This window comes from Chlorocebus sabaeus, chromosome X (genome assembly GCF_047675955.1).
Source record: "Chlorocebus sabaeus isolate Y175 chromosome X, mChlSab1.0.hap1, whole genome shotgun sequence".
NCBI lineage: Eukaryota > Metazoa > Chordata > Mammalia > Primates > Cercopithecidae > Chlorocebus > Chlorocebus sabaeus.
This window is the reverse complement of record NC_132933.1, coordinates 139,155,527-139,169,468: the sequence shown is the minus strand read 5'-3', so window position 1 is coordinate 139,169,468 and position 13,942 is coordinate 139,155,527. Positions and strand designations below refer to the sequence as shown.

The following is a 13,942-nucleotide window of genomic DNA, read 5'->3' as shown; positions in this document are numbered from 1 at the left end:
TCTCGCGATACGTAGGTGGAGCTTCCGGCCGGTGCTGGGCAACCGAGCGCATGCGCCATAGCTCTTCAGAGCGGGAAGGCTGTACTTAGCAGGTCTCTGGAAGTTGCGGGATGGGCTGTGAAGCGGTCATGCCTTGCCCAGCCTTCAGTCCCTAGTCTCTGGGCCCCCGCCCTCCAGCCGCCTTTGAGTCGTGCCTGGATCCTCACCCATGCCTCAGAACCGTGAAGAAAGGAAGCTCGCGTGTTTGCTAGAAAACCTAGTTGGGAGTGCGAGGCAGAGAACGTTCAGCACCCTTGTTCCTCCCGAACCTCCGGGACAGAGGCAGGGCTCTGAGGGCAGGGATTCCCCTTCGTCTTGGCCCCACAGCCCGGGCTGGGCACTAAACTCGGGCCGCGGCGGGGCGAGCGAGGCGAGCTTCGGAGGAAGCTGATGCCTGATGATGGCTCAGGTAGACACACCTGCCCCTTCTCGGGGACAGGCGGAAATGAAGTCTTGTTTGTGTTCGTTAAAACTCCTTTCCCCGCGAGGCCTCTTATGGCTTCCCCGGAGGCCACTCGTCTGTTTTCAGACGTTCACGCCTCTGCCCCGCAGGTAACCTGTAACCATTTTGTCTTCTAGTCCAACATGCTCCCCGTGGCTGATGTGTTGAGTCAAGATGAACTGCGCAAAAAGCTATACCAGACGTTTAAGGATCGGGGTATACTGGACACACTCAAGGTATCGATTTAGGCGTATCTGTGTCATAACTTTTACAAGTGTAACCTGTAACAGGTAGTTAAAATTCAGTCAAGGTTTAGGTTTTAATAATCGTATGATACATAGATTGTAATGGTCAATTACATTTTTATATTCCCGAATAACTCTCTATCCTGAAACATTACAGTCTCTTGAAAACGTTTGAGAAAATGTTGAGTTTGAGTAGTCTTAAAGGAGCATATTCAAATAATTAATTGAATTTGACAGTAAGATAGGAGGAAATATTTATATAATGAACACAGTAAGATTAGGCTTGTTTTATAAATATGGCTTATAGGTTCCTAAACTAGTAAGTGGATTTGTAAAACATTTGGATGAAGGACATTGACACCATATAGAAAATACTAGTGTACTGCTTAATAGTTTGGGAAATGAAAATTCATCTTTAAACTATATTGAAATGTATGAATATTTAATTTGGGCAGCGAATATCTATTAGTATACTTTATATTTGGATTAACAGCCAGGAGTAGGATTAGCTCAGCGTGTTTTCATTGCAATATGCATTTCAAAAGCATATTTTACATTTAAAATACGTAGATATAGCCTGTATATGTATCCTTTTTTAATTTAAATTATATGGTGAGCGTTTCCCTGTTTCCTTAAAAGTTTTTTGAAATCTTCATTTTCAGTGGCGACAGGCTTATCTTTGGATATTTTTGTAATGCATATAGCAGTCCCCTGTTGTTGAATATTTTGGTTATATTCTCCAACAGTCCACAGAGGTGTGATGAAGTGGCAGAAATTTTTCCTATATTTAATATCCCAATCATAAGCTGCTGAAATGGGCTTCTAGGGAAGTGAAGTTATGAGTCTGCAAGCAGATCTGGCTAACCACCCGTTTCATTTGGAAGCTGGGGAAAGAAAGCTTTTTCTAGAACCCACTGGACTGCTTGTCTCACGGGGTAAGACAAAGTGTGCAGGGAAAGGTTCCTAACTTCTGGCCATGGATCTAGAACCATTATGGAAATAGAAGGAAGGTTTCCAATGAATGTAACACATCTGTGTATATCTCTAATGAAACAATCCTGCTGAAATGTCTTTTCCTTGTGTTTGTTTCTTTTTATTTTTGTTTTTATTTTGCGCTAGACACAACTTCGAAACCAGCTAATTCATGAGTTGATGCACCCTGTATTGAGTGGAGAACTGCAACCTCGGTCCATTTCAGTAGAAGGGAGCTCCCTCTTAATAGGCGCCTCTAACTCTTTAGTGGCAGATCACTTACAAAGATGTGGCTATGAATATTCACTTTCTGTTTTCTTTCCAGAAAGTGGTTTGGCAAAAGAAAAGGTAAAGTCTTTCCTTTTCTATTTTTGAATTTTTTATTAACAGGTTGTTCCTCTGCTGACAGTAAAGTGCTGCATGATAGCTAAGTGCTCCTTGACTAGGTCCATTTCTAGTTCCTCTTTGAATTCACGTTGTACCTGCACACAATATATTTGTTATATAATAAGTGGGTACTAAATTTGAAATTAATTTCTTGGCATCTCATTTAGTCTCATGTAAAATAGTGATATATAGAATCTCTAAATGTTCCAGACCTATAATTGATCTATCCTCTATCTTGTCTAATAAGATTCTGCCAATCTGCTGAATGCCTACTGTAAGCTTGGCACTGTGATAGGCACACTGCAGATGTTTTGTGTGTTACAGATGAGGAACCAGACGCTGGAGAGGTGAATCAGTTTGCCCAAGCTCAAGTAACTTTTAAGTGGCAATACAGGGTGGTAAATCTAGATTTCTAACATGAGCTCTTTTTTTCTGCACTAGTTTCTTCAGATGTTTCTCTTCTTTGTAATTAGATAAGTGAGAAATATGTAATTTAAAAAATCTGTAAAGTTCTCAAATATTAAAAAGACGTTTTATTTTTTACTACTTTTCTAATTATTTTAACTATATTTCTTCAGCATTACTGTTGAACATTAGTACTACTTTATTATTTTAAAGGCAGTTACAGCAGACTTTCCCTGTGGATATGTGCATGTTTTGTTTTTTTTTAATAGACTTTATTTTTTCAGAGCAGGTTTGGGTTCACAGCAAAGTTAAGTGGGAAGTACAGAGAATTCCCATATGCCTGCTGCCCCTACACACTCACAGCCTCCCTCACTGTCAACATCTTGCATCAAGGTGGTACATTTGCTACTATCTATAAGCCTACCCTGACATGTCATTATCACCCAAAGACCATAGTTTACGGCGAAGGTTGCAGTGAGCCGAGATCATGCCACTGCACTCCAGCCTGGGTGATAGGGCGAAACTGTGTCAAAAATAAAATAAATTTCACTCTTGTTGTTGTTCATATGTTTTTACTTTCTTTGTGTTTTCTGTAATTATCCAAAAGTTTCATATTCCAAAGTTTTAATGACACAAGAAATACAGTATTTGAGTGAAAACTTAAGTAATTTGCATTTCTTCATAAGCAACCAAATTTTATTTATTGATATTAGGAATTTATTTATTTATTTATTTATTTGAGACAGAGTCTTGTTCTGTCACCCAGGCTAGAGTGCAATGGTGCAATCTTGGCTCACTGCAAATTCTGCCTCCCGGGTTCAAGCTTCCCAAGTAGCTGGGATTACAGGCACCTGCCACCACACCTGGCTAACTCTTGTATTTTTAGTAGAGATGGCGTTTCACCATGTTGGCCAGGCTGGGCTCAAATCCTGACCCCAGGTGATCTGCCTAACCTCCTAAAGAGGTGGGATTACAAGTGTGAGCCGTCGTGCCTGGCCTGGAATTCATTTTTGATACATCATTCTCTAACTTTCTAATCACTTTATACTTTTACTTATTGTATAATAGTCAATTACATAATTATATAACAGGAATTAATCCCGTTCATACAACTTAACGGTTTCTACTAATGTAAAATGCCCATGCAGAATATTTTCTTTAAAGGAAAACCAATTGAAAACAAATATCAGTGTTCTCAGAGCAGACATAGTGAATGGTATATACTGTAGTATAAATATATTTTAATAGCTACCAAAAATGTCTGTTTAACAATATTTTAAGTATACTTTAATTATGGTTTTAAGGACAGTAAAAATTTATTTACATTTTTAAACAATGAATACTTTTTAAAAAATTGTAATTGAATGACCCAGGAACTCAGTCATGTATTCATTGGATATTTCAGTGTCATCTGTAAGGCATTAAACATTTCTGTTAGACATATCATCTTTGATGTGAAGTACTTAGAAGTTAATTACATGGTGAAGATATTTTGTCCTTTTGACCTTGATATGTTTATAGTAACTTATTTAACAGTGTAAGAAAGAGCTTTAAGTTTGCTTTATTAGCATAGTTATAATCTTATTTAATCTGAAGGATGTTTCTTAATTTCATATTCAGAAACATCCTAATTTATCATTTAAACACTGATATAACAATATGTCTAATTAGTAACCTTTTTTTTTTTCTTAAGGTATTTACTATGCAGGATCTATTACAACTCATTAAAATCAACCCTACTTCCAGTCTCTACAAATCACTGGTACGATGGCTCAGTTTCTATAATCTACTTTGGTTTGTTAATTATAACTGAATAGCTGAATAAAAGTAAAATATTTTCTTTTAACAGGTTTCAGGATCTGATAAAGAAAATCAAAAAGGTAGGAGCCATCATATTTATAGAGAACAGCAACATTTTTCTATGTACTTTTTCCTCTAAAAGAATTAAGCTAACTTTTAAGGAGAAGAGTAAAATTTAATTTGATTTAAATTATTTAATTTCTGCAGGTCATTTCTCCTATATTTCCATTTTTGTAATAACTTAGATATTCAAATAAGAAAACTGCAGACAGTATCAAAGGCCCTACAGACAGGCTGAAAGATACTGTTTGTAAAAATACCCACTGTTGGGAACATTTCAGCAGGGAAAAAAAAAAAAAAAAAACCTCAAAAAACTAATAACTTTTAGGCCAAGTGTCTTTGTATACTAGGTATCCTTCTCAAGTATAATTGATAGGGTATTAGATGTATTAATATTTCCTTAAATAATGAGAGTTGTATTCAGTAATGTGTTATATGTCTTGTTCTTAAGTGTTTATACAGGCCAGGCGCGGTTGCTCACGCCTGTAATCCCAGCACTTTGGGAGGCCGAGGCGGGTGGATCACCTGAGGTCGGGAGTTTGAGACCAGCCTGATCAACCTGGAAAAACCCCGTTTCTACTAAAAATACAAAAAAATTAGCCACGTGTGGTGGCACATGGTTGTAATCACAGCTACTCAGGAGGCTGAGACAGGAGAATTGCTTGAACCTCGAAGGCAGAGGTTGTGGTGAGCTGAGATCACGCCATTACACTCCAGCCTGGGCAACAAGAGCAAAACTCCGTCTCAAAAAACAAACAAACAAAAATGTTTATATAGACCTAATAAATTGCCTTAATTTTGGCCTTGATAACAACCTTTCATAGAGTCCGTAACTACTGTGGGTTTTAGACCGTTAGTTAGACTTGATGATGGACTTTGTAGCATGAACATAAGCTGGCAACTTGGCTTTGATGCATAGTTATTCTTTAGGTATTTTAAAATAAGCTGTTAGTAATAGTCCTTTTGTTTTGGTACACCCTTGGATTTTGTCTGTTGCCTGCACTGCTATCATCCCCACAAGGACATTCCTTTATTCATCTGTTCGTTCGCCAATTCATGCAGAACTTAATCATGTGAATACTTATTTTTCTGCCAGCCATTAAGTCTGTGACTTAATTGCCAAGTCTTTTGGTAGTAATGTTAGCAGAGGATAAATAAATTGGAACATGAGATATTCTGGGCTGCCCGCAAACTAGACCGTCCCTACTAAAGTTCAGTATGGTAAATGATCCTATATTCTGTACTCTAGGAACTGTCCAGTGTAACTCTCTGTGATTATGGAAATGTCTATATCTATGCTGTTTAATGTGGTAGCTGCTAGCCTCATGTGGCTATTGAGCCTTGAAATGTGGCTAGTGTGACTGAATAACTGAATTTTAAATTTACGTTTAATTAGCTACACATGCATAGTGACTACCATATTAGCATAACTCAGGTATATAGCTAGTATCTTTTACTTAACTATTATTTCATGGCTTGAAGGGATATTAAGAAATAATCTGTGGGCCAGGCACGGTGGCTCATGCCTGTAATCCCAGCACTTTGGGAGGGCAAATCCGGCTGATCACTTGAGGTCAGGGGTTCGAGACCAGCCTGGCCAACATGGTGAAACATGTTGAAACACCATCTCTACTAAAATACAAAAATTTTGTATTAGAAATACAAAAATTAGCCAGGCGTGGTGGCGAGTGCCTGTAATTCCAGCTACTTGGGAGGCTGAGGCAGGCGAATCGCTTGAACTGGAGAGGTAAAGGTTGCAGTGAGCCAAGATAGCGCCACCACACTCCAGTCTGGGTGACAGAGCTAGACTGCATCTCAAAAGAAAAAAAAAATCTATGTAGATACATTATCCTTAAAAACAGTTTTTCCATGGCAGGGCGCAGTGGCTCACGCCTGTAATCCCAGCACTTTGGGAGGCTGAGGTGGGCAGATCACGAGGTCAGGATAGCAAGGCCATCCTGGCCAACATGGTGAAACCCTGTCTCTACTGAAATACAAAAAAGGTTAGCCAGGCATGGTGGCGTTCACCTGTAGTCCCAGCTATTTGGCAGGCTGAGGCAGGAGAATCGCTTGAACCCTGGGAGGCGGAGGTTGCAATGAGCTGAGATCGCGCCACTGCGCTCCAGCCTAGCAACAGAGCAAGACTCTGTCTCAAAAAAAAAAAAGAAAGAAAAAAAAAAGTTTTTACACAGTCTCTTCAGTCTCTTTAAATGCATCTGGTTCAGAAAGACATCTGGCTGACAGCCGTTACCAGCTTCACCTAGCATCCCAGTAAAATTTCTGGAAGCCAGAAAAACTATGAGTTGCAGATATGTCAGGCTTCCTAGTGCCAAAATTTGGATAGAACTCTTAGCTAACAATAAAATAGCTCCTGGTAAGATAAATTTTTTTTAAAAAAATTGGTGTCTTCCAATTAACCAACAGAAAACATGTAGAAAGATATTTTGTACTTAACTGTTATCTGTCCCCTGACTCAGAGACCTGTGGTCTTATCCTACCATACCTATGCTCAGGGGATGCTAAGCTGTTGAATGACCATGGTACTTTTCTCCTAGATTCTAGTCACCCATTCTTCCCACTCCTAATTTTTCCTTTCAGAGATAGTGATACCTGTTATGCACGTCCGTGTGAAGAGACCACCAAACAGGCTTTGTGTGAGCAACAAGGCTGTTTATTCACTTTATAAACAGCCTTGTTGGGTGCAAGTGTGCTGAGTCCAAAAAGAGAGTCAGTGAAGAGATAGGAGAGGGGCAGCTTTATAGGGCTTGGGTCGGCAGTGGAAAGTTACAATTAAAGGTGGTTATCTATTATTAGCAGGGGAGGGGGTCCCAAGGTGCATGGTGGAGAGATCATGGGACTCATTGTCCAGAAGAAGAATGTCACAAGGTCGATTGATCAGTTGGAGCAGGGCAGGAACAAGTAATAATGGTGGAATGTCGTAAGGTTGGTCAATCAGTTAAGGAAGGAGCTGTTTCACTTCTGTGGTTTTTCGGCTGCCTCCTGCAGGCCATCTGGACGTATATGTGCAGGTCATGGGGGTTACAATGACTGAGCTTTGACTCAGAGGCCTGACAATATCCAGAAAATGATGTGCACAAAATTTGGAAGAGGGAAGAAAATTTGGACATTGGCCCTTTGCTTTTTGGAAGTTAAAATTCTTATCTGCAATTGGCAAAAGAATAGACATACACATCAATGGGGACAGAATTAGAAAGTCCAGAAATACATCCACACAAATATAGTCAATTGATTTTTTTTTAACAAAGATGCAAAGGCAGTTCAATAGAGGAAAGATAGTCTTTTCAACAAGTGGTGCTGTAACAATTGGATATTCATACTCACAAAAGTGAACCTAGACACAGATCTTATACTTTACACAAAAACTAACTCAAAATGAACCATAGACCTAAATGTAAAATGCAAAACTATAAAACTTCCAGATGAGAACAGTAGAAAGTCTGTGTGATCTTGGGTTTCGTGATGAGATGTAACACCAAGAGCAAGATATATGAAAGAAAAAAGTAGATCAGTTAGACTTTATTAAAATTAAAAACATCTCTGTGAAAGACACTGTTCTTTTTGTTTTGTTTTTGAGATTGAGTTTCACTCTGTCGCCCAGGCTGGAGGGCAGTGGTGCGACCTCAGCTCACTGCAGCCTCCACCTCCTGGGTTCGAGTGATTCTCCTGTCTCAGCCTCCTGAGTAGCTGGGACTACAGGTGCCTGCCATCACGTCTGGCTAATTTTTTTGTGTTTTTAATAGAGATGGGGTTCATCATGTTGACCAGGCTGGTCTTGATCCCCTGACCTCAGGTGATCCGCCCACCTCAGCCTCCCAGAGTGCTGGGATTACAAGTGTGAGTCACTGCACCCTGCCGAAAGACACTGTTAAGAGAATGAAAAGACCCAAAGTCAAAACAAGAGTGAACCTTAATGTTTGCAAATTTACGTCAGGTGATCCCAGGATGGAATGCAGACAGTGACAAAACAATCTGATCCCCTCCCTGTAGGGGGTGGGGGTGGGGGTGGGGGAAAAGGTGCTGAGCTAACTAATGTTTTTAGTTCCAGGAAACTAAACATTTCTTAAGTAATTTATGCGTGTGGTTTAAAACAAAGTCTCAAACTATTCAGAAGGATATAAAGTGAAAGCAAAGTAGCAGTTTCTGCCCATGTTCTCTAATCTCATGCTCCACTGATAATTAGAATTAACAGTTTCACTCCACTGATAACTAGATTTAAGTTTCTTGTTTATCCTTCTAAAACAGGTTAAAATTATGTATTTGTAATTAAAACACAATCGAGATTATATCATAGATACTGTATGCAATTTGCTTTTTTTAATCCACCAGTATATCTTTCTATAGCAGTATAGACTACTTATTTTTAAAGAATGTATTTAACCCCCTATTGATTGAGATTTGGTTGTTTTATTGTTTGCTTTTTGCCATTACAGGTAACCAATGTGCAGACCATTGTGCAGTGTGCACCCTTTGTGCCCTTATAAAAGTATAGCTGTGTAAATTCATAGAAGTGGAATGACTAAAGGGCACATACATTTCAAATATATATAAGCACTGGCAAATTTCTCTCCCAAGTGAATGAGCATAGCTATATATCCACTCCCTTGCCAACACTTAGCATTATACAAGTTTTAATCTTAGCAGTGTTATAGGGAAAATAGTGGTTTCTCTGTTGTATTAATTTGCATTTATGATTTTGTTCATGTTTATTCAGCATCTAAAAATTTTGTTCATCTTTGACAATTTTTTTTTTTCTACGCACTGTCCACGTTTTTTCCCATTTTTCTGTTTTTTTTTTTTTAACTGATTTGTAAGTATTCTTTGATGTTATGAAAATGTCATCACTTTAGTCTTGGTTATGCCTCCATATTATTGCAACTATTTTTCCCAGTATGTTATATTTTTATTTTATGCCATATGTAAGCTTTCGCTTTTTATGCAGTTAGATTGATAAATATTTCTCCTTATTCCTTCCAGGTTTTGCATCAGGCTTGGGAAGGCTTTTCCTCAAATTTATTGAAAGATATGACTGGGCACAGTGGCTCATGCTTGTGATCCCAGCACTTTGGGAGGCCCAGGCAGGAGGATTGCTTGAGGGCATGAGTTTGAGACTAGCCTGGGCAACATAGTGAAACTCTGTTTATACGAAAAGTAAAATTAGCTGGGCATGGTGGGTGGTGGTGTGTGCCTCTAGTCCCAGCTACTTGGGAGGCTGAAGTAGGAGGATTGCTTGAGCCCAGGAGGTTGAGGCTGCAGTGAGCCATGATTACACCACTGCACTCCAGCCTGGGTGACAGAGCAAGACTCTTGTCTCTAAAAAAAGGAAAGATATATAATGTAAAAAATAGTAATGTCATAAAACTAAGATTGTATAAACAGTGACTGAGCAGTGGTTGAAAGTTCTGAAACAAAACTTATGCATTATGTTTTTTAGGTTTTCTTATGCATTTTTTAAAAGAATTGGCAGAATATCATCAAGCTAAAGAAAGTTGTAATATGGAAACTCAGACAAGTTCGACACTTAGCAGAGATTCTCTGGGTAATTACAGCCTTTCTTAATTTCAGTTCTGCTGTTTTCATTTTGAATGAAGGAAATTATCTGATTTATGATATTGTGTGATTGCTCCTTGAACTGGAGGGATGCAACCTGCAGGCAACAAGGGAATTCATTTCTTCTGGAATCATCATGGGGGACCAGGAAGTGCTCTCCAGGGTCATTCCCTAGCCTCATAAATGCCAGGGCTACATTGGCCAAATCATGCAGGCATTCAAAGGCCCATATTCTTCCTTGTTGAGTTTGACTTCTCTTAACTGGGAGGTTCTTCCTTGTGTCTTGTCTAACTTTACAGCCACCCAGTTAGAAGATTAAACGACTTGCTTTGCAAAGAACTAAAGAAGTCACTGGCTCATCACTTCATTTTATAGTTGAGGAAACCGAGGTCCTCAGAGGAAGAGCAACTTGGAAACACTCAGGCTGCATCAGAACTAATAGTGGAGTCCAAGTTCTCCTGTCCATGATCTAGAGCTTTTTGTACTATCCAGCTGGTCTACAATACCATCCTGTCCATCAGTTTTGTGCTCAGTAGAGATGGGAAACAGCTGTTTAAAATGATATGCTTAATGGATTTCTTGGCCCTTCCTTACTCTTAAATAGTAAGAGTAACTTGTAAGAAGATAAGTTCATAATTCATAAAATGTATTATATGACTATGCCTTTCATTAAGTGTAGGTTTAATTCAATTAGAAACATACTACTTGCTAATTATCAAGCAGTGTTGTTCAGTGGTGTGAGCCACATATGTAATTTTAAATTTTCTGGCAGCCACATTGAAAAAAGTAAAAAGAAACGGGAAATTTGTTTTAATAATATTAACCCAATACATCCAAAATATTATTTCAACTTGTATTCAATATAAAAAATACTAATGAAATATTTCACATTTAGTTTTTGCACTAAGTCTTTGAAATCTCATGTGTTTTTTACATTTAAAGCACATCTCAGTTCAATTTGGTCACATTTGAAGTGTCAATGGCCCCGTGTGGCTGGAGAGTCCTGTATTGGACAGCATTTGGAAAATACAGAAAAGTAGATGGAAAAACATGTCTAAAGTCATCCCTACCAGAGATAAACACTATCAGTGTTTTAATCTACTTCTGCCAGCCTTTTTCGATCTGTGCATACTTTTTTGGTGGGCGTTATACATGGTTGAGATTGTACTGTGGGTTGAGATTTGCACTTTGCTGTGTGGTTGATTCTGATCCATAGTTTGTTTGAGGGCCGTGGACTAAGGGAAGAAAGAGTCAGTAGACCTCACTTTAATCCTGGTTATGCTGTTATGTAGTCACTTATTAAGCTGTATCGGCATTTGTTCTTTATCTGTAAAGGGGAGGCGTTGATGTACATGATCTTTGATTCTTTTTAAAGTTATTGTTTTGAATGTGTAAGTCAGCTTTAACTGAAGTCCAATAAAGAGCTCTCTGCCTTAGCACTTAGAGAGTAGGAAAAGACTCCAGTGTTTTCTGACTTAAACTGTACTCTTGGCTTTCTTTGTCCTCTAACATTTTATGATGAACATTTTCAAACATACAGAAAAGTTGATACAATTTTAGTGAACACTTGTATATCCACCACCTAGATTCCACTATTACGCTTGTATTATACGCGCTTCATCATTTTTATCTGTCCATCCATTCATCGACTTTCCTTTTTTTGTATTTCAAAGTAAGTTGCAGACATCCCTACACTTTCACCTAAGTATGCTCTTTTGAACCAAAGGTCTGGCATCTTACACACCTGACCATGTTTCTATGTCCTAATTTGATGTGTTATTTTTTAATAGCTGAGAAGCTTCAGCTTATTGATGATCAGTTTGCAGATGCTTACCCTCAGCGTATCAAGTTCGAATCTTTAGAAATAAAGCTAAATGAATATAAGAGAGAAATAGAAGAGCAACTTCGGGCAGAAATGTGTCAAAAGGTAAGCTTTATCTTGTTACCGTTAATAAGAGTGATGTTTTTGCTTGTCTTCTAAAGTCTTAACCTTAGGTATATGGGAAAATATCTAGAACTTTTCATAGTGAATGGGATACTATACTGTTGTGCACATATTTTTTTATTTCTGATGACATTTGTTTATGCCTATTGAGTGAATCAAATAAAATAAATGAAATAAAACTAAAGATGAAATAAATATATTTGGGCAGAGCATTAATGTTAAATCTAGATGTAAAGAGAGAACTTGTTCCTTTTTTTTATAGTATAATAGTACTTTTAATTTTTGTGATCAATTTGCAGTTGAAGTTTTTTAAAGATACCGAGATAGCAAAAATTAAAATGGAAGCGAAAAAAAAGTATGAGAAGGAATTAGCCATGTTCCAGATTGATTTTGAGAAAGCCTGTCAAGCAAAATCTGAAGCCCTCGTTCTTCGGGAAAAGAGTACCCTTGAAAGAATTCAAAAGCACCAAGAGGTGGTATTTACAAATATTTTATGTGTGGCTATTTCCTGCAGCTATTAGTAGGTTGGCTCAAGATCCAGGAACAGGATGGTACAATTGATGGAACAAGGCCCCAGAAGAGCAATAGGGACTGGGGCCAAGAGTGCAAACAGAAGGATGGGCCTTGAAAAGGATACACAAATTTGCTTCCTCTGAGACTGGTGGAAAGGGAAGAACTGTGGAGGTGAACAATCAAGTTGGGATTATGAGAAACATACCCTAAATAACCTCCATCTCCTCAGGCAGATTAGAGGGTTAGATCTCGGGTTTTAGGAGCAGATTGGAGGTGCAGAGTAGCTCCTGTGGATAAGGGAAGAACAGCCCTTTAAAGCAGAGAGGACTGATCACCTGTATTGAGGGCTCAGCTGTGGTTGGGGGAGCCTGGAATTGAGAGAGATCAACCCATGTGCTTGTAGGTGAGTTTTCTGTTCTAGTTCTGAGGAGGATTTGTAAGTATCTCTTTCTGCCCCTTTCAGTGTGGGTGGAAAAATGGAGATGCTTTGGAAGTGGAGCTTTTCAGAGTCTAATTTATTTGACTAGAGAAAGGCAGTCTATTTAATTGAAGATTCTGGGGCTCTCTTGGGTAGTGAAGGGAAGCAGAGGAGAGGGCAGGTGGCTTCTGGGGGAAAGGGAGGGTTGAGTGGCAGTGTCAGTGATCAAGGACTCGATCTAGAGAGACTGGTAGTTGGAAGAATAAGGATGGTCCAAGAATATAGAATTGCAGGATGAGGTTTCAGGTGGAGACTAGAAACCAAATGCAGTATGCTGCCATTGGAGAGAGCCATGGAAATGAGCAAGGATGAAGGTCCCTGGGGTAAAGGAGTCACCAGGGCCGCAAGGGTCATCCATGTGACCATTTGATCTTATCACCCCAGAAAGTAACTGGACAGGAGACGGAGAGGGTGAAGAGTGAGAGGGAGTCCATGTTGGCAAGCGGGATTGGATCTACTCCTTTAAGATCATATTCCTTTCCCAAGGGCGTGTCTTAGACCAAACTAGATTTACCGCACTATTTCCAACATACATCCAGAACTACTGCTGTCAGATGTTGAAAGTAGGAATGCTTCCCCCTAGTGTCCACTCTTGCTTGGGGCTTCTCAATAAGACCTGGTTGTATAATGCTAAGGGCACCCCCTCTAAAATTTTGTATAGGATTTCTGGGAATTGGGCTTGCTTCAGCTATAAAAATGAATGTTGGAAGCACATATCTTTGAGATGATTAGATTGTGTTTAGACTAATAACTCCATCTTCAAGATAGGTGACTGACTAGATCCCTGTTTGTTTAACTCTGATTATCTGAAAGCTTTGAAGAAGATTGTCATCCTCATAAAAAGCACCATATCGTTATTCCCTCACCTGGACTGTCCATCCCCTTCTTTCCCTGATAAAACCATACCGTCTTTCAAGACCCAGCTTGGATGTCACCTGGGTAATGCCTTCCCTGACTCCCACTGAGCGACTCATTTAGGCCTTGTTCCTGCATCACTCTCTATGTACTTCAGTTACAAAATCATCACATCTTAGTGTGATTGTTTCTCACTCCTTGACTAAATTGTGAGGTCTTTAGAGATGAGGACT

The 13,942-nt window shown here is 39.0% G+C and overlaps 1 protein-coding gene across 3 annotated transcripts in view; it reads left to right on the top strand.

Annotated features, from left to right (window-relative positions):
• The first annotated feature begins 44 nt into the window (after positions 1-44).
• The window catches only part of OFD1 (OFD1 centriole and centriolar satellite protein), a 34,311-nt gene continuing 20,413 nt past the window's right edge, over positions 45-13,942 (top strand). For 2 of the 3 annotated variants that reach the window (XM_037986349.2, XM_073013866.1), the window contains exons 1-8: positions 45-448; positions 619-717; positions 1,846-2,046; positions 4,184-4,252; positions 4,340-4,370; positions 9,803-9,907; positions 11,709-11,845; positions 12,163-12,336. In XM_037986349.2, coding sequence (XP_037842277.1) covers positions 437-448; positions 619-717; positions 1,846-2,046; positions 4,184-4,252; positions 4,340-4,370; positions 9,803-9,907; positions 11,709-11,845; positions 12,163-12,336 — 828 coding nt within the window. In that variant the 5' untranslated portion in view covers positions 45-436. The remainder of the gene's footprint in view (positions 449-618; positions 718-1,845; positions 2,047-4,183; positions 4,253-4,339; positions 4,371-9,802; positions 9,908-11,708; positions 11,846-12,162; positions 12,337-13,942) is intronic. The other variant, XM_073013865.1, reaches the window with a different exon arrangement.